Genomic DNA, 27,762 nt, shown 5'->3' with positions numbered 1-27,762 from the left:
TATCTTGTCCCCAGTTTTAGCATCAGTTATATTCTTGTCCATTAAGTAGTTAATGAATCATCCTAGAGCTCTAATGAAAATGAACACCTAAATGCTCAAAGTCTGCAGAATTTGCAGAATGGCAGAATGTCGTTTCTACATCTACAGTTTTAACAATATTAGAGAATCTCTGTGAGCAGTCCACATTACTTTCTGCTATGAATGTTACCTTTGCTTGCTCTATCTGGATAAATCCAAATTTCAGTCACATAAACACCACTACTACCTGCATCTCAGAGGTCATTACTGCGTCCTGCAAAACTGTGCTTACAGTTTAACAAAGTGCAGTCACCTTGCAGCTTTTCCTCTTTGCAGATCTCACAGGGGGAGGCAGACTGTTTTGTGCAGCTGATCGCTTTTGGTTTCCTATGTCTAGGGTCTGATGGGCAGGATGACATACCAGATGCAGAAGAGACTGATGATAACATGTAAGGAGAGGCTGGGAGCCACAAAAGAGGACTCACATTAGGTCCCAGGAGGAGGCATTGTAGTTATCTGATGCTATGTTTATTTTTTTWAAACTAAAATACTTGCTTCACTTTTAGCAGCAGCATTCAGTTAAATATTCAGTTTGGTGAAGTGCTTGTTATTTATGTGGCATGACTTGCTTGCTGTTCTCCCACCAGATCAATCATATTTGTTTATTAGTGAGATATATTTACAGAGTAAAGATCCCAAAGGCTAGAATGTGGAAGAAGGAAATATTTTCCAAGCTTCTTAAGGATAAGAAATATAGAATTTAAGACCCTGCAGAAATCCATGTTGAAACTGTGACATCCCCAGAATCATCRAAGTATGAGATTTCTATGTACAATATATCTGCATTATATGATGCATCTTGCTGACATTTTTGGAGGGAGAGGGTAAATTGAAGAAATGTTTATATATCTGTGTTTATGTGCTTATTTAGGATGGCGTGGATGCTGTACTGGTAAATCACTGGAGAAAAAAAAATGTGCATGCTTGCCCCTGTTGTTCTTATTCTGCCCTTTTGTGCTGCCTGTGTTCCTTAGCTTTTATTGTATAGCACTCCTCCACAGAAAAAATTATGTGTAAAAATAGTATCCTTCTCCACAGTGGCATTTTGCTCCGTCCAAGCATAGACTCCCTTTATTGCCCCAGTTTCGGGGCTAATGTTCTGTGCGGCTGAAGGGACTGGGAGCTGGTGGAAGCTGATACAAAGGTCAATTTTTGTCCTTCCTCCCCACCCAGTCCTTAACCTAATTAAATGTGCAGCACTTGAAGCTTCTGCGAGTTGCTCCTTTCTTTTTCGTGTCTTCTTGATTAGACATGACAACAGATCAATGGGAGAGTGAAATCAGGCCGTTTAAAAGAGGTACAGGCTTAAGCCAAGTGTTCAGTTGCACTATGGAACAATAAAGCAAACCACAATGTTCGTAATTTTAATCGTAAGATCACTAACAAGCTGATTACGTGCAATAGTGTCTGGCATGTGAAGCTGAGGATGTTTAATTGAGACTTTTCTTAAAGGGAGAATTTTGGATGCGAAGTATATAGGATGTGAGTGGGATTTTTTTTTTTCTTCTCTTAAGGCTGGGAATTTAAGAATAATCAAGCAGAGACTAGAATTCTGTATCCAAAACTAGAATATCCTGGTCTTTTGGCCAGTGCAAACAAATTACAGAGGGAATGCAACCAATGCAAACCAGTTATGGTTTTACTGCAGAGATAGGAAGAGGATTAAGACCATTGCAGAGGAATGAATATAGTGCACCTGGATGTCTGTGCCCTGCTGTCTCTAGCTATGCTGCATGGCAGATGAGCCACCATTCTGATCTAGCTTGAATTTGTGTGTATTGGTTAGTAAATATTAGACTGTGCATTTGGCCATTAATTTACCTGTTTAGATATGACCATATGACAGGCCTTTTGAATGTACACCCTTTTGGTGACACAGCAAAAATGAAAAATTCCAGACTGTTTGATGAGAAAAATAATTAAGTTTTTCTTTTCTTTTTGTTTCCCTCAACAGTACTGTTGATAAGGGTGAATATTATGGTGGGTTTTTTTTTTTTTTTTTTTTTTTTTTTTTTTTATTAGCAGCGAGCTTCATCTTATCTGTGTTTTAGTTCATTCCAGGGAATGGTTTAAGATGATCATAGCAAGCAGTGCTGAGTCCCTCCCCCCTCCTCCCTGAATGGGGGAATAGCAAGTATTGGCTTTCTGTATTGAGAAACACGTTTTGGGAAAAATGGGGAAAAGACTATTCTTGGATATTCTTTTCTTTCCTCACTCCCAGATATGTAAGGAAAAGGTTAATTTTCTGACAATTCTGTATGAGGAAAGGAGAGAAAGGGAGAGTTGGAAGAGCATTCTCTGTTTTGACACACAGAACTGATAGGTGTTCTTTCTACATCAAGAGCTCTGTTTCAGGACATGCAAACAAGCCCTAAGGATGCCTGTTATATTAGTCTGTACCTTGTCTTTGATATGAGAGAAGAAGATAAAGTTTAAAATACTACTTGATTGATTAAAGGAAGAATACTCCTCAATCTGAACCTTCTACCATTAATGTCTCCTAGCAGATAGGGAGATAATAAGTATGAGCTCTTCTGATGCTGCTGTCGTCATCTGTGTTTAAAGATTACTTAAGGTGCTTTTTACTTAACATCATTCCTGTGTATTCTTGATTCAGGAGGGACTCCTTCACCTTAGGCTTTGGGCAAAATGACTGCTTGCAAGTCAGTACTTTTGTCATTTAGTTTTCCTGGGTTCTTTTACTTAACATTTTCTTCTAATGCTGCCTTCTTCATGATGTATTAGTATATATCATGAAGTATATTAGTATAATATTAGTATTAGATACATTAGTAACATAACTTCGAGGGCCTGATCCCAGGGGAACTACTAGTGATAAAATTCTTGTTATCTGGAAACCTGTCCTAGTCAATGAAGTTCTGGTTACATACCCAGTGCCTGCTAAGGCAATGATGCTGGAAGAGTGGGCTCCTCTTTCATAAATACTTAGAGCTCATCATACAACAAGAGTTTTTGCACATATACAGGAAATTTTAAAAACATTTACAATGTCTCCATGTTTTTTTCTACCCTTTGCCATCATTTGCATTTTTTTTTTTGCACACAGCTTGAGCTTTGTACCCATACAATAAAATATGTTCTCAACAGTTGCTGTCATGCAAATGCATATGTGTCTGCTAAGAAGCCTTGCTATTTCTTTCTCCACCACTCTTTTGCCTGCAATCAGTATTTGTGAGTACTCCATCTCCTTGTGGCTACCCACCTATATTAGATACATATATATTTGTATAATCRGAAGGACGACTCTGTTCATGGCTTTCCTGTCTTAGCTTTATTTCTAGCAGGTACAGAAACTTTAAAAGAATAAGTATTAGAATCTTTCCCATCTGGCCTCCTTGCATCTTTTGTTCCTTACCACTGTTGTTGTCTTGGATACTGTGTTTGCACTAGTCTGACCCTGCTGGAGGTGAAAGCAGCAGCTGACATTTTGCTATCCAGTTGGGACCATCAGAAGGCAAAAATAGTAATATATTAGTTAGACACTTTAATCCTTGTTCATATTCCTGTTCCAGTACAAAATGTCATTAAATTGTGATAGTGATTACACATAATGACTACTTGATACTTTGATTTTGCTCAAAAGATATCTTTTATCTCATCATTATTTACACTTTAAGTCAGCTTCAGAATCTACACTGCTGTCAATTTATATGATGCAGATGCTTAATTATCACTGATTAGAAGCGAGAGTGCGTGTGGGAGAAGCTATTTTGCCAAACACATTTGCTTTATTAAGCCTTAAATATTATGATTTAATGTGGCTGATGAATGAAAAGGTGTATTTGCAGCTTGTTAGAGTTTGCCTGGTGGCATCAATTTGAATGGAGCCTGAGGGGTAAGAGATGTTGCCCTTGTGCTATGGAGTAGCCACAGCCCAGGGCTGCTGGGGAAGGTGCTTCCTCACTGCTTCTAATCCAGCACAGGGAGCAGGAGCTGCAGCTATAACATTATGGGTAAAATAAGTGCCACCAACACAGGCAGTGATAGGGAAAGATTTTCTGGAAGCAGAGTGCTTTGATAAAAGACTAAATGGGAGTACCTCCTTACGAGCCTTTTCTTGGATGCTCTTGCATCTTCTGCCRAGCCTCAATACAATGCTGAAAATAATGGTGGTGAGAGGAAGGAGTAAGCATRCAGATGAAGAAGAATAAACAGTATGTGAGGATTTACCATTTAAGGGCCAAAATCCCTGAGATTTTTGCTGTTCTATCCTTCAGCCTTGGGCAAATGGCAATAAAGTCAAGAGGAAAGACAGTGAGGAAATGCCCAAAGAAAGCATATAGAAATGGGCATCCAGGCCAAAGTAACTAATCCCTAAGGAATTGTTGCTAGAAAAATAATCACAAATAAATTTWAAAAGTTCTAAATGGACCAGACATGAGATGTTGTACTGCACAATCCACCTCAATGTGATTAAGCAGAAAAATACACAAAAGTATTAGAAGCAAAATCCTGTCCTTTAATTACCAAGTGTCATAGCCAAACATGAAAAGCAAAGAAAATTAAACTTTACCAACTCAGATGTCTGATTTCAATGAGGCAGTCCAAAACAGATTCTAAGAAAGCTTTTTTGAGGAGTGATCTAAAACTGCTGTGCAAGTGGAAGAAGTTTGAGAAATTTTGAATTCACCAAACCTCGTTGAGATTCCTTCAAGAATCTTTGAAGAATTATAAATAAAATTAAATATACAATTGCCTGAGGAAATGRTGAATACTGTTTTGCTTTTGCTTACACTGACTTAGATTTGCTGTTAATTGTTTTAAAGGACTTTACAGTTGGAGAATTACCAGCTAGTAATTCTCTCTTGAATCAGTTTATTGGGAAGTTTAAGTAAATGTATATGATTGGTGAAGTCTGACATGGCCTCAGCAAAGGAAAGTTATGCCTTGCAGACATAAAATAAATGTTTTTAATGAGTAAACAGGCAAGGGGACAAGGAGAGTGYGCACAGTATGACATACATAGGACTTCAAAAAGAGTTCATCAAAGTGTCATATGAAATAGTCTGAAAAAAGTAAGACACCACGAGGTAAAAGAGGTCCTCTTGTAAATTAGTGATAGATTAAAAAAAGAAAGAAAAAAGAAAGAAAAGAAATAGGAAACAAATAGTTGATTTTCAGCCTGAAGAGAAATCATTGTCAGGGAACCCTAGGGATCTGTCTTGAGGTCATTCAGAATGTTACATTGCTGTTATAGAAGTTATTTTCTGTTGCTCTCTCTCAGTTTTAGATGTGATAGAAATTAAAATGACAGTTATCTATAGATACATTTCATTTCTTCTTACAAAATTTTCTTCTTCAACAAAACCCAGCCTTTTGAGTTCATTGGGTAAAAGAAATATAGTGCTCCCCTTGAAATGGATTGTATGTAATATGAAATATTAATCTTTTCTCTGTATGCTGAAATACATAAGTTACATAGTAAACCTATAGCAAAGAAATTTCTAGACTGCATTTATTCCAGGATTGGSCATTCCAGGAGCAAATGTTGGTTTTGTTTGTTTTTAGTAAGAAACAATACTAACTGCTGAGACTGTTTTGCAGATCTCCTACTGCTGTGTTTGTTTTCTGGGGGACTTCCTTTTTTCCCCAGAAATTTATCATTGCTAATCTTTGACAGAAGTAGCCAATCCATTTTGCTTTCTTTCCACTAAGTGGAAAAATTAGTTCTTCACGGTGATATCCAAAGCAGTTTAGGAAAATTGTGAGCATTAACTAAATGCTAATGAGGCTTCCTTTCTTCATTATGCCTACTAGTGTTGCAGCATTTGAGCTGCTTAGTGCCTATATAATTACTGGTTTTATTTTGATGCTTACTAAAGCCAAATCACTATAGGAACCTTTTGACAATTCCATTATAAAAATATTATATGCAACTTCTGTTCTCTTTACAGAAGTGTGATTATCTGCAGGGACCTATTGGTACCGGCTGTTTGCACTGGCCAGAAGCAATTGCTTTGTGCTTTTTTTTTATGTGTATTTTTTTTTTTTTTTTGACTCCTTTACTCCCTCTGCTTGAGCTCTGTATTAGTTGGGAGTTGTCCCTCGAGTGAGACAGGGACCTATGTTCCCTTTGCCTCCCTGCCTAAAGGAGGCAACTCCGTGTTCCTCTGTGGGTGCTGTGTGTGGTGGTTGGGGAAGGGTAGGGAGGATGTCGCTGTGACTCAGCCCAAGCCAGCCTTGGCTAATGTGCTGAGCAGTCTGTCAAAATGAATACAGTCAAGTGGAGAGCTTGTCTTCACAAGGGGAAAAATCTAGCATGATTGTGGATTAGCATTAGTGCAACAAAGTGCTTGAGATGGGCTGCGTGTTCCGCAGTGGCTTGGGAACGCTCAGTGGGCACGGAGGTCCACTTCCTTGTGGCCGTGTTCACAAATAGCTTGGCCCATACAGCTTGCTCTGTTAATATATAGCCAAACAAGCACTGGAATACCTGTCTATGTTCTTTCATTTATTCTATTATAGAGCAGAATTAAAAGGAAGCATCTAACGAGAAGCAAATAACTTTTTTTTTTTTTTTTTTTTTTGTCTGATTAGAGGATCTCATGACTTGCAGCTATTTTGTTTTTCGTTCGGTATGTTTGTGTGCTCAGGTCCCCACAGTGCACTCCACCAAAACCCCCATTTCTTCTCTTTCCAGAGATGCAACTCGTTTGTGAGTTCCACTTCTTTTTTATGGCTTGACCTGAGGACATTTTATTTTAATTGTGGAAGCCTGCTTTGATTTAATGAAAGTTGCTGTCTTGTGAGAATGATAATGTAAAACTGCATTTTCTGTTGCTTTTTTTTTTTTTTTTTTGGGAAGGCAAAACAATTGCATACTTAATTATCCTCATTAGAGGTTCTGATTTTGAAACTGATTCAAATGAATATCCCTTTGGAATAAAAAGGTTGAGCACCAGCACACTGAACCAGAGTAGCAATTTGAAAAAGCATGTTTTGTTTTTTCTTCATTTTGGACACCCAGTGTTTCTATGCTGTTCAGTTTTAAAATATGGGCCAGCATTACACTGTAGAACAGAATTACTGTGTAGAACACACCACATGAGAAGCTGTCTTGCATTTAGAGTTTATATATTGTGTAAAGAAATGTGTCTTTGTGAATAATAACAAAGACATAATTATATAAATGAAAACAATACAAATATTAATCAGCTCATCCTTGTGTAGTTACTATTCTTTTGATATTTTCATTGCTTCATAGTGCGGCAACTAACATTGTGATTTGGAAAGGTATGTGAACTTCAAAAAGTCAAACATCCAAAAGTGCTTTTACTTTAAATGGAAGACACATTTTAACCAAATTTAGAGACTTTAGGTTTTGAAATCTAAAGGTGTGCTGGGTTTCTTTCTGCATGATGATCAAGTCCCCAGCAGGTACCACTGAGAACCTGGAGCACAGCAGAGTGCCATTTCCAGGACTGCTAACAGTTCACGAATGCAAAGTTTCATTTTAGACACATTGACATTTTCCAGTTGCAATATTGGCCAAAAAGGTAACTTCTTACTTTTGCTTGTTCTTTGTTAAGAAGGCCATTTGAGACYTCTGTAAGAAGCATCAGAGAAATATAGCTACAGCAACGGATGCTTCAGCATTCCTCTCATGAAAATATACTTTTTTTAGGGAAAGAAGTGGGTTTTGTTTTGCCAATTGTTCTCTTGAGCACCTGTAGTCTGGCCAGGGCAGAGCACAGAGCTATCTTTCCGTTTTTTTGAGCAGATGACAAATACAGATTTTTTTATTTTTCTTTTTTTTTGCTTTTCTCAGGAGTTTGCAAGAAAATAGCATCGATCAAGGAGATCATATGRGCTTACAGCAAATAAATATGCTTTTCCATTGGCTCTTTTGTTGATTTGACTTAAAATTGTGTGTGGTGCAGTTTAACTAGTGCTCTTGTATTTATTTATGCTAGTGTAGTAACTATATTCATCCATTTGTTGGCTGCATTTTAATCTCAAGGCAATCTGTGTGATTGATTTCACTTTTTTTCAGTATTAAAAATATGTTGTGATGTATTCTCTCACAATTTTCTTCAGTGTCACTTTTTCTTTTTTTTCATTCTTTTAGTTCCTTTTAGGAAACTGTACTGTGGGGTCTGGTCATAACATCGCCATCCAGGGTGTTTTTTCCTCTCCAGCTCATTCTTGGAGATGCCTGTCCTGCCTCTAATTTTATTCCTTGTGTTCTTCTTGTTCTTCTCCCAAATGGAGGGGACTGTCCAATCCTTATCAGTTTACAGAGGCATATGAAACTCATGTCAGGGTCAAAATCAAGGCTAAGAATTATAAAAGCTCATTCACTTGCTCTAATAAAATTTGTAAGGTTTATCATTCATATCCATCCCTTAGTCATTAAGGCAAACCCCTAGAGGGAGACATGGCCACAGATAGATTATTATAATTCCCCATCACTCATCTTTGCACAATAGCTGAAATAATTTCTCTAGATTCCTGAATAGTCCTGCTACTTTGTAATTGAGTAGTGATGATAACATCATCAATATTTTAGGTGTCCAAACAATTATTTTTTCTTGTATAGTATTTTTTAATTTTGAGGAGGGAAGAAATGTTGGAGAAAAAAGGAGGGAATAGGAAGGTTTTGTCTATTAAACTGTTTTCTTTAACATTTCAACCATAGTATTATCAAGGCATCTTGAAAAAAATATTATCCTGAATAATGACACCACTCAGTAACCATCACGCTCTGCCACCCACCCTGACTGTCCTTCCCTTCAGTATGCATTATTCAACTTCAGATGTGCCTATTTTTTCTGTTAGCTTTAGTGAAAACAAGATGCACAAGCATCTAAAAGCAAGATGAAACTGCCTAACAGCCATATTTTTTAAAAGGTTATGTTCAAGACAGTGTTTTGCTGCTTGCTGCCTACTCTCAGTTCAGTCCAGTGAGAAAGGGACTTTGTCACTCTTACTCATGAAATCTTGGTTTCTGAGGAATTCCCTTAAGAATTCATCATTGAATGTTAATGTCTTGACTCCCACAAGGTCTTGCTAGCTTTGTCTTTCTTTCTTTCCATTTTTTTTGATAATCTCTCTCCTGCATCTCTCACCTTCTCCAACTCTGTCTTCTCGCATCCCAAGGGAGAAAGATCATCTGTTTTGCCTTTTTTTTTTTTTTTTTTTGCTATGGTTCCGCTGTTGCTTTTTATCTACCAACTCCTCCACTTGAAATAGTTTATTTTTTAAAAAAATTGCTAAAACTTTGAACTCTTTGTAATTGGTGGAGACAAAGGAACAAGTCAAGTGAATAGTGGCCCACCAAAGTGAGGTCTGAACTGCCTTTAGTTTGGGCTTATCATTCTCCATCAGCTGTGCAGGAGGCTCAGGATGGCTACTCTTCTGAACTAGGCACAGCGCCTGGGCCCTCTGAGGGAAAATCATTTCTCCAGAAGGCCCACGGGCGGCTGATAAATTGTTTTATTTTTAGTTTTTTTTTTAAAGAACAGGCTCAGAATGCAAGAGACAGCACTGGGAAGGAGTTTTCTTAAAAAGAAGAATTCTTGATGGACTGATTTTCAGTGGAGGCAAAGTTTTGATTTTATTCTATGCTGCGTTCTATATTTTTTTTTAATTTTCATTATACTGTTTGGATTCACTTTGGGTTTTCTTGGTTTTGAGTTGGTGGTATTTAACAGTGAGATATTTAATTTTAAGGCCATTCCTTATACAATCTATTAAATCTAAAGAAAATATTTGATTGTTGCCCAGTTCACTGATCGCAATGTCGCTGGGGAGAAAAAGTGAGCAAATAGGCTGTGACAAAACTGATATTCCAGTAGAAAGCAATTTCAAAATCTGTTGTTATGAACTGCTGTAGTGTAAGAGAGCAGTCAGCTGCTTAATTATGCAGTGTTTTCTACTTTGATTATTATTTTGTCTAAATAATCTCAGTGACCTATTTGCTCCAGAATTTGAGTTTGATCCATATATATTACTTTATAAATATTTCATGCTGGATTTGGTTAATCAAAGGGATAATGAGAAATATTTTTCTTTGTTTTGAAAAATTTATTAATTTATGTCTTAACTCTCCTCTTTTATGAATAGTACAGAAATAAAATTTAGCCTATGACTGAGACAGGGAAAGTAATTTAAATATAAAATATTGCCTACAGATTTTTTTCTTAATATTYTTAAAAATGTTGAGTACTGAATTCCAATTGGTAATTTCTAATATATGCAGGTAAAGGGATGTTGGTCTGTGGGTCCTAGGTGACATTCCTAAAGGCAGAGCCATGGTCTACTGTCCAAAGGTACTTCAGTTCTTTCATGATGAGAAAATGAGGACTTTGGAGGTTTGAAAATTGAGCTGTGAAGATCACAAATATTTTAACTTATGAAAATATGAAAAAGAAAGGAGTGACGTGCTAGATAAAAGGTAACCTTTATACAGACCAAAAAAAACCCCATATCTGGTCTCATTCATGTCAGTAGGTTTGGTTTTAGTAAAGGCAAAGCCCACTCTAGATCTTTGCCACTTTRTCTACCAAGATTCAAATGAATGCTTATTCTACATTGTTTTTTTTGTTTGTTTCTGAGTGTGCTCAACTTGCAGCCCTGCTGTCCAGCTTGTTGTGCGATAAGCCCATCTACTTGACAGGAGATTTCTCAAGTGCTAAAATAAATTTTGTATTCTGCCTGACAGGTTCAGCACTTTTCTAGGCACAGTGTCGCAGTACCATGTCCCATGAAAAGCAGGAGAAAATTCCTTGCATATTATATTTTGTCAGTTCTTCTTACCGCTTCAAGTAGCCGAGTCCAAGGTATTTTGATTAAATTTACAACAAAACACATCCTTTCTTCCTTCTCATTTTTCTTATGTGARTACAATTATGATATCTACTTAACCTGCAGTTCAAGAAGAGCCTCTCTCCCTCTGTTTATTGATCTGATAATCTCCTTATGCACTCCTTTAACTACATGTTTAAGGGCATCAGGTTCCTATAGGTCTTCTTGCCCTGACGCCCTTGCAGGTGCAGGCTGCTCTTTACCTTGTCATTTGAGTCTGGGGATCCATTGAGATGCAAGCTGAGATGCAGGCTTGCTCCTATCTCCCTCAGGTGTTATTGATATTCAGTAATAAATAAACCTTATTCAGGAGGAATCTTTCTCCCCTTGAACTGCTGCCATCTCTTTGAAATGCTGATGTTTCTTTGTTAAGGCCACATGTAGCTAATTTTCTTGGGCCCTCACAATTTTAGTCATTGTTCTGGAGATCAAACACTTCAGAAGTTTTGTTTTCAGAATAGCGTGCAGGCAGCTGGTAGAACCAGTCTGATTTTTATTTTTCCTTTAATTCTTAGTTTACTCTCTTCTGCAGTCCATTCCCTTTATTGTTTTATTTCTCTAACATTCATCAACTTCCCCTACTGCTCTTCCTTGCAACTTCTAGTCTGAGCTTATTGCTGCTTACTATRAAATATGGTGGTTAGTCAGATCGTRTTTTCCATTAAGATAAAGTAACATATAATCACATATTGTCTTTGAYTTGTCTCAGTTTCAATTCACTTTTGATATAGAAGTTGTTCTGTTATCCAGCTAATCACTTTCTTCTTATGGAACATTACAGAGAAATATCTCTTTAATAAAAGATTCTGCATGAAATCTCATTCTTGCTGTCAAATGTATCCAAGTAGCTTACACATTGTTTCCCGTGGCAAAATACATCTGAATTGTCAGCATTGTTTATATGTGTATATATTACAGCATTGCAATTATTTTCCAGGGATTCTAGTGAGTTTGTGTATGCCGTTAAGATGAATGTGTACCAGATGCTATTTTAAAATGAAGCATTATTGTATAGGGTGATGGATGAAAAGTTCATCAGAAGTTGTGAAAGCTCCTATAGGAGATACAGTGCAGCTGGAAAAATTCATTGTTATGTGCTGCCAGTATGAGTCTCTAGTTCAGCTGTGCTGCATTTTGATTAGAAAGTTGTAGTCTATGAAGGTGTCAAGCCTAGTCCTTGATATTCTCTATTATTATGGTGTTTTTAATTTGGTACCCAGCTCTTTATCCTCAGCCAGGAAATCTACTGTTTTTACCTGAATGTCTGGGGAGAAATAGTATAGTATAATAAAAGTTGGCAAATGTGAACTGTATTCATTACTTTTATATGATGGATAGTCATCTTTGCCAATGGAAATTCAAATGCACTGTGGATTGTTTCACTTGCATTTGTAGAGAAAAGCTTGTATAGCAGATGAACAATGCCAAATTTTATTTTTTTTATTTTCTATTATGTTACCAACAATTCTGTTCTCTGCTTCGTAGTATGACTATAATTAGAAATGTGATTATGTAAAATGCCACCATCCTATTCAACCCCGATTTTTCATATGCATAGTCCTATTATGTCTCTTTTTTGCTTTCCAGAAACCCAAATTTCTACTTGGGCTGAGCCAAATGGGCAAAAAGTGTTTCTTAAAAGGGGCTCATTCTGAACTAGCACCTGCCTCATCTGTATGCAGGGCCTCATCGGCCCCAGAGCCTGAAGTTTCTTATTTCTAAATCTCCAAGTGCCTTTCATCTTACTCTGTGATGCCAATTTATCTGGCTGCCTCCTGCATGCCAGAAATCTCTCCCTGAAGCCCTTTCCCTTTAGGAGCATCTCTTCTACTCCTTCCTTTTTAGGGATTCCCAGAGCCAATTCCACTCTCTTGTGGGGGGCATTTGGCTTATGGTCAGTGCCAAGATTGTATTTCGAAAAGAATCCCTTCCCACCTTTTATCTTCTTGCCTCAAGCTGTCAGGAAAGATGAGGGGAGAAAAATCCTCCGTTTGGTGCTTCCAGCTACCGTGTGACCTAAGTGGCAGAGGTAGATAGATGCTGTGTGCTTCATGCCTTCACATTGAGGTTGCTAAGTATAGTAGTAGGATGGTAACACCTGTCTTGTGCAGAYTGAGTCTAACCTTGAAATCTGTCTTACTGATGCTTACCTGGGCCTGATGCTTTATGATCACCTTTTAAAAAAACTTACTTCTCACTAAACTTGCTGCAGATAATCATGCCAGAATTCACCTCACTCAAGATGCATTAAAATACAAGTTTTTGTGTTTGTGTCAGGCAAAAATGGTGAGTTTTACTTGCAGTGTCTCTTTATAGTTTTTTGAGTTGTGCTGTTAAGATCTCTAGTGGAAAATGTTAGGAAGATATTTTGGATGAAATATTGGGGAACCTTTGAGCYGTCTGGTAATAGCTGAAGCAATGGGCATGGCAGCAATGGGATGATCTTGTGTTCTGACCAATACTAATTTTTTCCAGTGTGATAGAGGCTGCTAGTTAAGGCTGGGGAGGAGTATAGTCACGCAGATCAAAGAGTCAAGGTTACCTTAAGTGTTCTCTGCACTTAGGGTTCAAAATTTTTGTAGGAAAGAGCAGTCCAGATTATATAATGTATTTATTAAATTATACTTGTGTTAAATACAGGTATGTGTTATTAGTAAGGAAATTCACAACATTATTTACTCAGTTCTACTTATTTCATTATAAATTATATTGCTGCAGAAAGACTGTAAAAATAAATGTATAAATCCTAACAGAAACTGTGTTATTGGCAGAAAGTTAGGTGCTAGAAAATTCATGGAAATAGATTACTGCTAGATTTTGGATGGTTTTATAAAGAACGCTGCATTGGCAAATGCAGAAGTGATCAGATCTGTTTCTAATCACAGTGCAAAGTGAAAAATATTCTCATCTTATTTTCAGATTCAACCTACATAATGGATTTAATCTAGTGATATTTTCTTCTAAAAATGAGAAACACTAGAACTTGCATTAGGATCCAAAAGTTCTAATTACCTTCGTTTGGCCTTACAGCAGTTCATAATTGATTTTATAGCAGAAAACAGTCAAATTATCCTATGTGTATCTGAAATTTCTTATCTGACCAAGTTCTGTTTTTTTTTTTCTCCCTTTTTTTGTCTTGCAGTTTTCAGCGACGATCTACATGCCAGTCTATATTTTGTCAATGCATCTTTGCAAGAGGTAGTGTTTGCTAGCACCACGGGGACATTGGTACCCTGTCCGGCAGCAGGGATCCCTCCTGTGACRCTCAGATGGTACCTCGCAACGGGCGAGGAGATCTACGATGTCCCAGGGATCCGCCACGTCCACCCCAATGGCACTCTCCAAATTTTCCCCTTCCCTCCTTCAAGCTTTAATAACTTAATCCATGATAACACTTACTATTGCACAGCTGAAAATCCTTCAGGGAAAATCAGAAGTCAGGATGTCCACATTAAGGCCGGTAAGTACGATCTTTTACTTCCTTCAGAGGGGATTAAGGAGGGAAGAAACATGGGTATTTTGGACAAAGTGTAATAGCTGCTGTGAATCTAACAAGACAGACCAGAAGAGTAACCCCTGTGTTCCTCACAGTGTTAAGTGAAATAATGGATTCCTCCTTCTCCTCTCCTCCTTGATTTGATTTGATTTTGGAGGTGAAACATTAGTTTTTCAGAGATCATCAATCACCTGAGCTTCTTAACACATATAAGGAAAAATGAACCGATAATGAAACCATTAATCGGGCTATACACATTGAAGAGCTGTGAGAGAAAAGGGTATAGTCTTTCAGCTTCATTTGGGGGCTGGGAAAAAGATGAAATGTTTGCCTAATCTCATCCTTTCTCAGTTGTCCATATTTACATATGCTTGTATTGAGCTGTACCTTGTTTTGAAGGAGAAACTTGTGTTCTTTATAATAATTGAGCAAGTGATGTTGGTAMAGAGGTAATGTTATAAGTTATGCAGTTTTCTGTATTAATTTTGTATAGGTTGGCTCAACCAGTAGACAGGTAAAGTGCAATCAAAATCATTCCTTTTATCACAACACAGAAACATAATTGCAGCGTTTTTGAAGGTTTTGTCTACCCACTTCAGTTTATTACAGTATTCAAACAAACAAACAAAAGTTAGACTGGAACCTGAGTCTTAGCTTCAATTTTTAACAAAATCTCCATGCATAGCCATAAGTATATTTTATGTTCAAATGGTAGAGAAGAAAGTAAACCTTACTTTGCACAAATATATGAAGTAATAAACTTTATTTAGCTATACATTACTTTCAATCACATTGCTGTTCATGTGGAGATTTGTATATTGTTCCACTTTGGCCCTAATCCTAATTAGCCTGACATTTTGGGTCCTTTCCTAATCTTTTTTCTTCTCCTGCCTTTTTTTTTTTTTTTTTTTTCTCCCTTCAGTAACAATGGGATTTCATAGGAATACACAAATACACAAGCCTTCAGTGCAGCATCTGACTTTAGCCTAGCTTTGCAGACTAGTATATGTCTGCCTGTTCTCACAGCCGCCTTGGGAAAGCCTGAAGCTGGCATATCTGTTACCACAAGAATATGAGTAGCATATGTGGGGGTTCAAGCTCATAAATGATTTTAATTGCATTTTTACATGTAATTTTGCAGGTAATTCAGATTAAAAACACTCCCTGCCCTCTCTCTTTTCCCTCCCACAAAGAGAAGTAACAAAGACTCAAATCTCTTCCAGGCCAATCCTATGTGGAATGATAAATTATAGTTATCAGTTGAATAGTTGAATATTTTTTTAGTAGAGGTTGAAATTCTCATATAAATTCATGGCTCAGGGAATTGGGATTAAAAAGTAAATCACTAAATCATTTAGGGGAGCTGGTGAAACTGTGATCTCAAAATCACTGAGGAGTCTCTGAAATCACAACAATGTAAATTTTTTAAGCAAGGATATGAATAAAACTTTCTTCCAGTTTGTATGCTCCACAGACAGTTTCTGTCATCACTTACTGAAATAGTCAGTGGGACTATAAGATATAAAATGATACAGCAGATTTTCAGRCAGTTTGGAAAAAAATACAAACAAGCTGATTCTTGCCTTATTTTTAGCAAAATGTTAGGATGTTGCGGCAGAACAGCTCTTGCCTGTAAACGATGGTTGGAGCATGAGCATTAGATAAGAGTCAGCCTCATAAAGATGATCTATGTTCACGGGAACAATTCCCTCCCATGTGGAACAAGATTAGGGGCTGTTTCATCACAGGGCAGCCAAGGTTGTAAAGTCGCTGCATTAAGGGTGCTTATACTATTACCAGCTCACCAAAAATAGCCTTGTAACAGTGTTAAGTAACTCCAGATTTTTATATAGAAAATGACTTTTTATAACGCAGTGGTGTTTATTTTATTATGGAAGACTGATTTRCTTATTTTTTAGACAATGTATCATATAAGTTTGTTTATAATTTCATTAGATATTTTTACTGTTATATCACTACAGTCTTACTTGGAATTAAGAACTTCAGTCTTCTTTTTTACAGCATTGCAATAGACCTGAAAACTGAATATTATATTTGTGACAACAATTACATCTCAGCACTCATTTCGTTTTTTTCTAAAGACATTGTGAATGGCACTGACATTTAGAATTCCAATACTCCTGGTATATGGAAATATGCACAAACACTGCAAAGGATTTACAGTTCTGTAATAAAYGTGGTTAAATATGGTAATAGGTAGAGATCTATGGGCAGGATATGTGAGCAAGAAATATCACCAGAACGTGATAGTTCTGCATTGCTGACTTGGTTGCATTCACTCAATAGATTTGTTCTTGTCAACAGATTTGCCCTTCAAWGTATGCCTCAAATATATACATGTACACAAGGCCTCAGACACGCTGCATTCATCCCTATATTAGCTGAATCTGTTCCTCACTTCACCACCACCGGATATATATATATTACTATACTGGTCTGTGGTGGTTTGATTTCGTTCTTCTTCACCTTGTGTTCCCGTGGAGCTTCTCGCTGTCCTTTTTGTCTTGCTCATTTATCTGTTCTTGTAGTAAGTAACGTCTGTTTCTTCACTGCGCTGCCTTCTTCTCCATTAACAACTGTTCACAGTATTGCTTCAGTGCAGGATTTTCCCGTTTTCTGGTCTCCCACTCTAGATAAGCTCATCACATCCCAGCAACCTCAGTTTGGCATGAGAGATTTGTTCAGTTCTGCATCTTCTCTTTCCTCTTCAGTCATTAATTCAATTCTTGTACCTGCTAGAAGAGTTGTATATCATGGACCTCAATGYTTCCACATAGTGCTATAACACAGCCCCCAATCACAGTTTCTGTTTTCCGATTGCTAACTCATTTCCTTCAGTGCTGGCCAATTGACTGTAGTTCTCACCTTACTTGCTGCTGTTTCTCTGTGGCTCTAAGACCTTGGTTTTTCTCTGTTTGTCACCTCCATTGATTTTCTTCCTCGATTCTCATTTCTTCAAAATCCTAAATTACACTGACCTTCTTTTCTACCCTCTGGATGTCTTATTCACACACAGTAGTTATATGTACTTGGCGCCCTTTGATACAGCAGAAAACAATTTGCGAGGAGAAGCTTGGCATGAGAAATTAGACAAGTAACAAAAKACATAATATCATTTACCCATATAAAATATGCAGTCTCTTTGTCTTGAAAATCAAGGAGGAGAGGAGCACAGAAACATTGTGAAATGCAGATTTTAAGGAAACAAAAGATCTCAGGATATGTTTTTTACTCATTTGCAGTGTGCCTCACAAAAGTGTATCAATTGCCTTGCTAAGAAATTCACCAGGCAAGCAAGCTTTTTGGGTGAGCTCTTCAAGACTAACCCAAGAAGCGAGTGGGGTGGGTGGCTATGCCTTGTGTAATGACAYGTGCTCTTCTCTCTCCAGTTTTACGGGAACCCTATACAGTCCGTGTGGAGGACCAGAAAGCCATGAGAGGCAATGTAGCAGTGTTCAAGTGCATTATCCCCTCCTCTGTGGAGGCATACATCACTGTTGTCTCATGGGAGAAAGACACAGTCTCGCTTGTCTCAGGTAGGCTCTCACGGCTTGCTTTTTGCTTGAGGATGGCAGCTCCAGTTCCTGTTTATCCCAAAATGCCTGATGTTTACTTTGATTGTAGCTGAATGGTATTTCATCTTTCCTGTAGCCTCGTTCACATTAGCACTGCTGCATCCCTCTGACTACGTGTGACATGAAGATTTTAGACAGCTCTGTTTTTTTTTTTTTTTTTTTTTTTTTTTTTTTGTCTCCAGCATGCTTGAGGGGGAAATAACATGCTTTTTGTTTTACACCAGACATAAAACTGGCTTCTTGGTGCCGTGGCAATGAGTTCATGTTTTAACTTTGATAAGAAAACCCTCTGTGCCAGAGAAATTTCATGGTCATAATGCATGTACTGGATTGCAATTGCTTTGAGGTAAATTACAGACTAGAAGAAATCCTGAATTTAAATATGTTTGGTTATGTTTAAATGATGTATGTGCCTGGTATTCCTATTTTCACAATATTTTTATCTCAGATATCTTTATAGATGAAACTGGAGGCTTAAGCATACTGTAAAATGTGCTATATGCCAAATATCCTGAAGTGAGACAATATATTCTGAAAGAGTTATATGTATTAATCTATTTACTGACAATGTGAGGAATTGTGAGGTATTGTTCAAAAAATACAAGGAATTCAAGGTAGAAGTATTCAACATTTTAAAGGATTAAACATTTTAAGAAATTCATAGCAGAAAGTGTGTGTGAGCAAAATATTTTCAGTTTGGTACGTACCCAAATTATATATTACACACAATGCATCTGCTGTCATACATACAATGATTTGTATGTGTAGKAATTTGAAAAGTAATTTTCCAGGGTAATACAGAATTACTGCAGACTATATTTAAGAATATGCTTGGGTTTAGTTGTACAACAGTATACATGGAAATATTTTTTTCACCTTCTCAGTAAATTATTAATTTTTCTGATAAAGAAGGTTTTAATGGATAGATCTGTGTTTCTATATAAATCATGTTCTTGATTTTATTTCTTTATGTAGTTTATTAATCACTTGCTCAAGCTTGTCCTGTTTTTTCATATATTTCAAATAGCTTATTAATTTTTTGATAAGTGTTTAAGTAACTTATAATTCATAATCAGTTGTCCTACCATTTTGGCATGCTTCTAAAGCTTGGTAAATCTACATCTTTGTTTTTAGTTATTCCTTTGGATTTTYAGCTGACCTACGATTTTAGTTACAGGGGAACTGACACAATGTTTTTCCATAAACTTCTCAACCAGTGAAATGAGGTTCAGTATACAAATAAGCTTTCCATTATTTCATTTAAAATGATAAAGGACTATTGTTAAGATTACCTAATACTAATACAACTGGATGAATTTGTGATTTTCTACATCATCATAGCTTGTGTCCCTTCAGTCTGATTTTTGAATTGATATTAGTATCTAGTCCATCTGAAATATAAAGCTACTACAGGACTAGATAATAATATTGACTCAAAAAAACCTGAGTGATTCAATCATGTCCTTCACTCCAGAGTCGGGATTCAAAAGTTTCCGCATCCTCCTCTGCATGGAAGAAAGTCTGTCTTGGTTTGCTCCTTCCAGCTTTTGAGGGCTGAAAGTGTGAGATTGTATTCAACTATCCGAGCCTAAATTTCATCTTTTCTCATAATGCAGCTTCTGATTGTGGCTGAGTAGGCTGCAGTCATTACAAACCTATTACAAATTCTAACATTTAAAGAACAATTTCCAATTATCTCACCATTTCCCAATTCTACAGTTAGAAGTTTAAATGAAAATAAAATAGAATTAATTAAAACTGCTCCTAAAACTTCTCTTTAGTATATCTGACCATGTCATGGAAAATATTCTATTCCAGAGAAGAAATCACAGGTTAACAATGGTCTATGCTATCTGTTGTGTCAGGACAAAAGTGAGGCAGGGAAACATCACTACAATTKCCTCCAAAAAATTGTTTATACACTATTAATACGCCATACACTCTTTTTAGTTGCTTAGTAAGAAAGACATTTAAAAAACAGAACCCATACACATTTCCTAAGAAATTTGCCTTGAGTTTTACCCGTAGTCAATTTTGCAATAATTTGTCCATGAACTCAAACAGTAAATATTGATCACACTTGCCTTCCTGGAATGCCAGTGCTGATGAATAGGATGCAAGACACAACAGGGCTATTGAGCTTGTTTCCACTAATGATCAATATTCCGAGGAAATTCTTATGCTTAGTTATATAGCCACTGCTAGCACAGTTTCTCCTGTGTGTGCCAGATCAACTTTCCTGGTATATCTCTGTCTAACTTTTTAATATTGGAGAGCATGAAGCTCTGCTTTGTTCTGTTCTTGTGTTTTTGGTTTTTTTTTAATAAATGGATTAACAAGTGACTCATTAACATCAGTGGAAATGAGAGCTATACTGAGCTCTCTCTCAGCTATACCGAGTTGAAATCTCTACTACAGCATATAAAAAGTTAGCATATAAAAAGATACATACTCACAGAGTGGTCAGTATCATTTTTTGAGATAGACAAAGAGATTTGCGGTTTTCGAGACAGACAAAGCAAAGGTAGTCTCCACAAGGAAAAGAAATATTAAATATTAAATCTTAATTGAAAGATATAACGGTATTACAACCTTCCAAGGTAGGCACACTTAAAGACAGTAGCAGCCTTCTGCATTTGACAGCCTGCTATGTTATGTTATTTGCCCATCCTGTGTCTCGWAGTGAAAATAACCTAGCTTTCCAGAGACGTCTTGCCTAACACTCTCTAAAATATGGGACAGATAGAAGAACCAATGGTAATTCTAATAACTATACCTTCAGTAACTCTTTTCCGAAGATCCCTCTTTTCTGAAGAATTATATATTTTGAGTTGACTTGAACATGAGCCTGACATTTGTTTGAATTATAATAAATAATGTAATGATATGTAGTTTTCTTTCTTGTGCTTACTCTTGCATCAGGAACCAGTTCTCAGGCATTTTCACTAGATGACACCAAACATGAGCTCTTAAATAATCTGCTGATATTGTACGGCTGGTAACTGCACACAGCTTGCTCAAAGGTCAAGTTTCCTTTCCTTCTTCTCCTTTACTACTCGTTTCCTAAGAAAGAGCCCGGAATCAGCTCTGCATTTGCCCTGTAACCACTGAATACTCTTTAGACCCTGCAGAACCAAAGTTGACAGGGGCATTCCCGAAATGTGCTGTGCTGCTGAGGCTGCTCCTGGTGCTGCAGGGCAGCCACAAGGCAGGMGAGAACCTAGGGCTCAGCTCATGGCATCTGTAGCAATCACAAACCAGAAAAGCTGGACTAGAGAGGAAGGCGAAGGCAAAATAACTGCTGCTTCTGCTCCCTCTGGGTGAAAGCAGAGAGCCCCACAGAGCCCTTCCCTGTGCTAATTACTWGTGATGTGAGTGGAGGGGAGGAGGGGGTAGGGAAAGGAAGGCAAAATGGGATTATTTAAAATAAAGGTTTGTGTGGGATATCAGCACAGGGACAGAARGGAGAATGAGAAACAGAAGGAAGCAGAGAGAAAGGGAGAAGAATAAATCTTCTGCCACTGTATGATGCATTTCTGTCATGAATGCAACATGAATGCCCATCTCTATCCTGATGCTGATAACTACGAGCAGGTTTTATTTTTTCATGTATTTTTGTAGCTCAGTGCCAAGAGCAGGATCATGAATAGGTTCATGGTCTGACCTTTCTGAATTTCCATTTTCCTGTCTAATGACATACCTTGCAAGAATCTGTCCAATGTATACACGGAATGCAACTGCTGAAAAAAAGGAGAAGGGAGGAGAGAGACGGATAATAACAACTATGCACAATGGTATATTTAAATCGGCACAGAAAGAATAGCAGCTTTGAGTGAAAAGTGTGTAAGCATGAAGGGAACACAGTTCCCTGACGGGCTTGGATTGATGTGCAGATGACAACTGATGAGTCTCTAAGACAGAATACTTTCTGTAGGCCATAAATTAGGCACATTGGACCATGACTTGAGAAGTGTCACTGATGTACAATGACCTACATTTAATGTAATGAATTGCATTATTTATTTACACACTGTTCCTCCAGTCTTGTCTTTAAAGGGCTCGGGGGCTCTTGGATCTCTCGCCGCACAGAGGGCTTTCTGAATTGCTGTGGTTGACAGTAAGCAGTCAATGTTTGCCAGTAGTTGTCACGTGGTGGCATCTAAAATATACCCCTGCAGTTTTAGTTTCTGTTGGGGTTTGGAGATTACAGCAGCAGTTCAGCTTATATACAGCGATCATTGTTTTTTCAGTCATGAGATTTATACAGAATGAAAAAATGCATCTTTATAGAGAGTGGTCCCATATGCTCAGTCTTGTCTTCAAAATTAGATTATTGCTGATGATCAGAGAGATTAAGTCAAGCCGTTTGATTGAGGCTGTGTCTAGGAGAGGAAAGCCATGATCTTTCTTGTTTTGGTTTGATGTCAGGGCTTAATCATGGTTGCCAGCCAGCAGACACTTAACCTATGCCACTGAATGCTCCAGATGTGAGTTTTTTACCTACCCCAGGTATTGTGGGATAAAGAGAACAAATTGCTGGGGTTAAATATCGGCAGTATATATGAAATAAAAATAATAACTGAAAAAGAGTTTAAATTACCTTCTATCAGAAATATGGCAGAGTGATTTAAATCCACTATTCGAAATAGCGATAGCAGCAGAAGTTTAATCAGTCAAATCCTTACATCAACTCTGTTCTCTTGACTCTCCAGGAGGCTCATGTGAATAGCATTCACGAAAGCTCAGGTCAGGCTGTAGGTTTGCTATTACAGTAATGTGTCTTTTTTAAGCTTCTTGAAGACTTGTAAAGTGCACTTGCCCATCTCTAAAGACAGTATGTAGCTTCCTCATTTTCTCTTTGAGCAAGTCYTATATTCTTAAGGGACTGAGAAAAAGTAAATTACTACATTATTTAAAAAATACTATTTGGGATACCTAATCACCTGCATTTTTCCTGATACCGCTGCTTTTTGTTGTTTTTTTGTATGTATGTTTTAACTGGCTTATAATCCTAGAATTTGGAAATCATAAAACTCTAACACTGCCTGGTTCTGCAAACATTTGTTATGCTCTCCTTGGACTCAATGCAAGCTAAAATTGTAACTGAGCAAAGCAATGCACTTCCACTGGAGGACCTTCCATTGGAGGAGCTTTCCTTTGGCTCCTCTTCAGTCTGCAATTCAGCTTAGCTCACTGTTATGTACCATATACACTGGAGTGTTCTGACCAAACTAATCCTTCTAAAATTCTGACAGGATTAGAAGCAAGGTTTTTGATGACTTTTTGAGAGAAGGATGCTTTGAGTGACTTGGTGGGATCAAAATGGACAATATCTGATCTACATGTCATAAAATCATGTTTTGGAAACACAGAAAAAGGGAAATGATAAGATTTTAAGTGAAGGATTGACTTGCTGATGATTTAATTAGCACAGTGATGCATGTGAAATTTAGGTTAATTTCAGAGACACTGTTGTTTCCCTACAGAAGGATTCCATAAATCTTACTATGGGTGACTGGACATTTTGGATGTTCTTGGGGCATAGAACATCGGTCACTGCTGGGGAGAGATGGTCAAGAAAAATGTATTTGAGAGGGATGTCTTGGTGCCTAAAGCACAAAAAGTCAGAATTTGCTCTGTTACTTCCTACTTCCAGCAAATTTAATGCTAATAGGGTTCACAAACAGTGGCAGTATTTCTGACATGTCAGTAATGAAGTGTGTCTGGCAGATAAGTACATTTAAATCTTTTTTTCTTCTATTGCCACCCTCTATTTCTGTCAATTGGGTGAATCATTTCCCTGTTCTCACCTTAAAAAAGCCAAAGAACAAAATAATAAATAACAAGAAGCCAATAACCCCCAATCCCTGAATCCTCTTTCTCTCCTGTTTTACTCAACCCTTTAATTTTTCTTTCTCTACTTACACAATTAATGAGCATGAAAAACTTGATTGGCCACAAAACCCCTTCAGAATTGCTGCCTGTGCTCTTGCGAATTAAATGGAGAGAAATGGAGAGAGAGAAACAGAAAGACAGAGATGGCAATTCCTTTATTTTTTGCATTAGGACTCCATATATTTGGACTTTTTTTTTGTGTGTATGTTACAGATTTTTCTCTTTCCTTCCCTGTATCTGTGAATGCATATTTGTATGTAAGGACATTTATCACGGCGCCATACAGGCCTAAGGGTCTGTTAGACCATGCATGACAATATAAAATCTGATGCCCTAACTGTTCTGTTTTACCACCTTGTTATTGATGTTGCCAGTCATGAAGAGGTTTCTTTCAGCATGGTTGCTTTCAGTGGCACAGTTAGTCTCTCACTGGAAATATCTGTGTCGCTTTATTTTCTCTCCAGATGTACTTGAAGTTTCTTTTATTTTTTTCCTGAGGTGAATCCCATTTTATTTTCTGACCATTTTTTTTCTAGCCTGCTCAGTTCCCGTAATATTAATCCTCTCTGGTGTATGTAAAACCTCCAAATAAATACAGCCTTCCCTTTAATTACTATGATGTTTACCAGGTCTTTACTGAAGATGAAATAGKAACAGACTGATTGCTAACCTTCATAGGCATTGAGTCAACTCTTTTCTGTTTTTTCATAGCTCTTTATTTGCAGTTTGTCAGGCAGTTTTTGATTGATATATCTTTGATTGAAATATTTGAAACTATATTTTTATTGATGTGGTCGGACATTGCAAATTACTTTTTGTCTGATATGTAGATGCCAAAGGCCTTCTTTAACACCTACGAGCTAGGAAAATGAATGTACTCAAGTGAATCAGTATGCTGACTTTAGGTTTAATTCTTTTGTTTTCATTTTTATTTTTTAAAACAGAGATCATTGCATAGTTTTCTTCTTTATAATATATTTTGTTAGTGGCTTGTGATCTTGTCACCTCCCTGATGATAGTGACTCAATAAATGAGCAAATTAAGCATTTTACGCTTGAGATTGTCCAACAAAACTCCCCATTTAACCTGAGCAGACAACCAGAGAGCTCTGATGATTTTGTTATGCAGGGACAAATCCATGCATGATGTTCGTTTTAAAGAGTGGGTGCCCAGAACCACCATGTTACAGCATGGAGCTTTTGCTTGTGTATGGGGGTTCAGTTGTTGCTCTGAGAGGGGTAGCATGTAAAAATCTTTACTAGTYATGAGGACTGGACTATGTCATTGCTAACACATTGAGGATATCCCTAACAGGTTTTATCTGGAGGAGATRGTATTGTCCAATGGTGTGTGTTGAACTAAATAACTAGGAGATTTTAAATAAAACATAGTTATTGTGTAGAGTGCTGTTGCTGTGAATTAGCCTGCACATTTCTAGAGCTTTAGATGGCCATGCAAATGCTCATTCAGATTTGTCTTCTCCTCTTGAGAATCAAATTTTAAGTGAAAGGCTCATTAGAAGAATGACTCATTAGAAAGAATTTGAAATATTTATCCTGTAGATCCTGGTTTCATTTGCTGTGACATCAATGTCATATCTCTGTCGCTTCACCTGGATTTCTAAGCGGTAGAGGCATATTTTAATAAAATGTACTTTTTCTACCAGAGAAGGTTACGATGAAGGCCAGGTGATGCTTTAGTTGCACTCAGTCTGCCAGTGAACTCTCAACTGCAGCATGGTGGGGGATGCTCTGCACATCTGCTGGAGGGGTGGGAGATCCCAGGGCTAAACATTTCTGATGTAAGCAGGGGCTGTATGAAACAGTCTTTGCTCTTGCTAGAAACTTCTAGCTAGTGAAATTCTTGCATGAGTGAGAAGGCAGGAAAAAAAGATTGAGCCCTCATCTTCCCTGCCATCAAAACAGTTGCCATTGCAATTGCAGGGTTTATTTTTAATAAAAGGGGTGATGTGTGGAACAACCGCTAATGATTTCTTAATTTGCATGTGTAGTGTATTGGAATAAAGCGTGCATAAAAGCATTTATTCCAATAGCTTATAGTATCATTGCTTAAGAGGCAAAAGAAGGCATTTTAGGCCGCCCTTCACGTTGCACGAGTTGCCGTGTTCAGTGCAGGCCACGGATACCAACCCGCTGCGGTGCTCTCCGCGGGTGGGGGGCCACTGCTATGCACGCAGGCCTGTCAACAAAAGCAGGTCAGCAGGATGGAGCAAGAAAAAAAAAATCAATAAATCTTTGAATTAATCATGCATCTGCCAGGGAGAATTATGGGTGCACGAAGTGAAGGATGTAGGTATATATCTGTGGCAACTTACTCTTTTGTACCTCGGCGTGTCCTTTTCTCTTTCCTGTCTACGAGCTTTCTCCTCTACCCCCATATGGAGGGTCTTACATTTATTCTGATATTTTGTGGGAGACTCACGGATCATTTTAAAGCAGCCGATTCAATATGGTGCACAGAAATCCCCCTCGCTTTCCTTTCACTGCACCATCCCTTTTCGCTCRGGCTTTCGTGCGCACTCAATATGAATTAATACGGGAATTTCACCTCCGCATAAAACGAAGATTGCACATCTTGTGCAGTGAGTCGAACTGAAAACAACTGCTGCTTCGGTGAGCAGAGGAGTTAAAAATTCATGCGAGCGCTGCCGCTGTCTCAGGTGAGCGGCTGTCCCCGCCGAGCGCTCCGTGGCTCTGCACGGCCTCTCCCAGGGTGGCAGGATCCCTTTCCCCCCAAGTTCATGTTCATTTCCCCTTTCCATCCAGGGCTTTCATTTCRGATAGTGATATTCCTAAAACCCCTGGGGACAGTGGATCCGCTGCTGGGAGAAGGTCAGCTCAGCGCTGCTCGGGGACCGTACATTCCGGCCGGGAAGGCAGAGCTGGCATGCCACACGCCTGCGCTTACATTGCAAAGCRGCTAGAATGTCTTCAGGGCAGGAAGATTTGTTTCCAGCCTTGCTTTTGTAAAACACCCTGCAYGAGTCCACCTACTTAAATTCTAGTCTAGTTAAATGCCTAGTAAACCCACATAGTGTATCATTTAAAGAGACATAGTCAGTACAAAAGTTATTATTTTTCTTACTCCTACTATTTTTCTTGCAAATGGTCCTCTAGGCAATAATTGAGTGACAATGATGGAAAAATATTTGTCTCCGATTTTCAGACTTCATTTGTTTTCTGTCTGTAGTGTGTTTTTGTCTGCATTGAGGACTGAGAGTTTCTGCATGTACTCCATTTTGTCTTCTGATTTATGAATGTTTTTCACACAATGATGACAAGGAAAGCATTTATTTAAAAACAGAAAAACATTTTTAAGATAGAAAAAAAAAATGGAACCAGCTGAATTACTTTTGGAAATCCTTGGCAATCCTGCAAGTAAATATAAAGCTTTAAATGTGCAAAATAATAGGGAGATTTAGATCAARAAGAATAAAACTATATGGAAATATTGTATACAAAGAAAGAAATACTCATAATAATCAACTTGTTCTGAAGTAAATTCACTCCAGTAAAATAAATGAGGTATTTTAAATTTAGAAGGAATATGCTCAACAATCCTAACAATTTTTGTATATATATGTAACAAGAATTAWAACATTCTGAGATCATGACAGATTTATCTGAAATCTTATACAATCCATTCAGAGCTATAAAAAAAATCGAAAAATAACTGCTGGTGTAAGAACAGAGGTTAGGAAAAATAATAGGAAAAAACACCAGGCACAAAACAAATGTGGATTGAAATGTGGATGTTGCYTGGAAGAGTCCAGAAAAGTAAGGGGATTAATGGTCTATGTAATCCTTTTTGTTCTGCTTAAATGTTTTTTTGAATTCATGAAAACACTGT

The 27,762-nt window shown here is 37.6% G+C and overlaps 1 protein-coding gene across 1 annotated transcript in view; it reads left to right on the top strand.

Moving 5' to 3' along the window:
* The first annotated feature begins 13,277 nt into the window (after positions 1-13,277).
* DSCAM (DS cell adhesion molecule) overlaps positions 13,278-27,762 on the top strand; it is a 374,272-nt gene continuing 359,787 nt past the window's right edge. Inside the window, exons 1-3 of the mRNA XM_026053029.1 lie at positions 13,278-13,308; positions 14,048-14,365; positions 17,812-17,958. Coding sequence (XP_025908814.1) covers positions 13,278-13,308; positions 14,048-14,365; positions 17,812-17,958 — 496 coding nt within the window. The remainder of the gene's footprint in view (positions 13,309-14,047; positions 14,366-17,811; positions 17,959-27,762) is intronic.

This window comes from Nothoprocta perdicaria, unplaced genomic scaffold (assembly GCF_003342845.1).
Source record: "Nothoprocta perdicaria isolate Ctin4 unplaced genomic scaffold, notPer1 scaffold_96, whole genome shotgun sequence".
NCBI lineage: Eukaryota > Metazoa > Chordata > Aves > Tinamiformes > Tinamidae > Nothoprocta > Nothoprocta perdicaria.
Note: the sequence above shows the minus strand (reverse complement) of the source record. Positions and strands in the feature narration are given on the sequence as shown.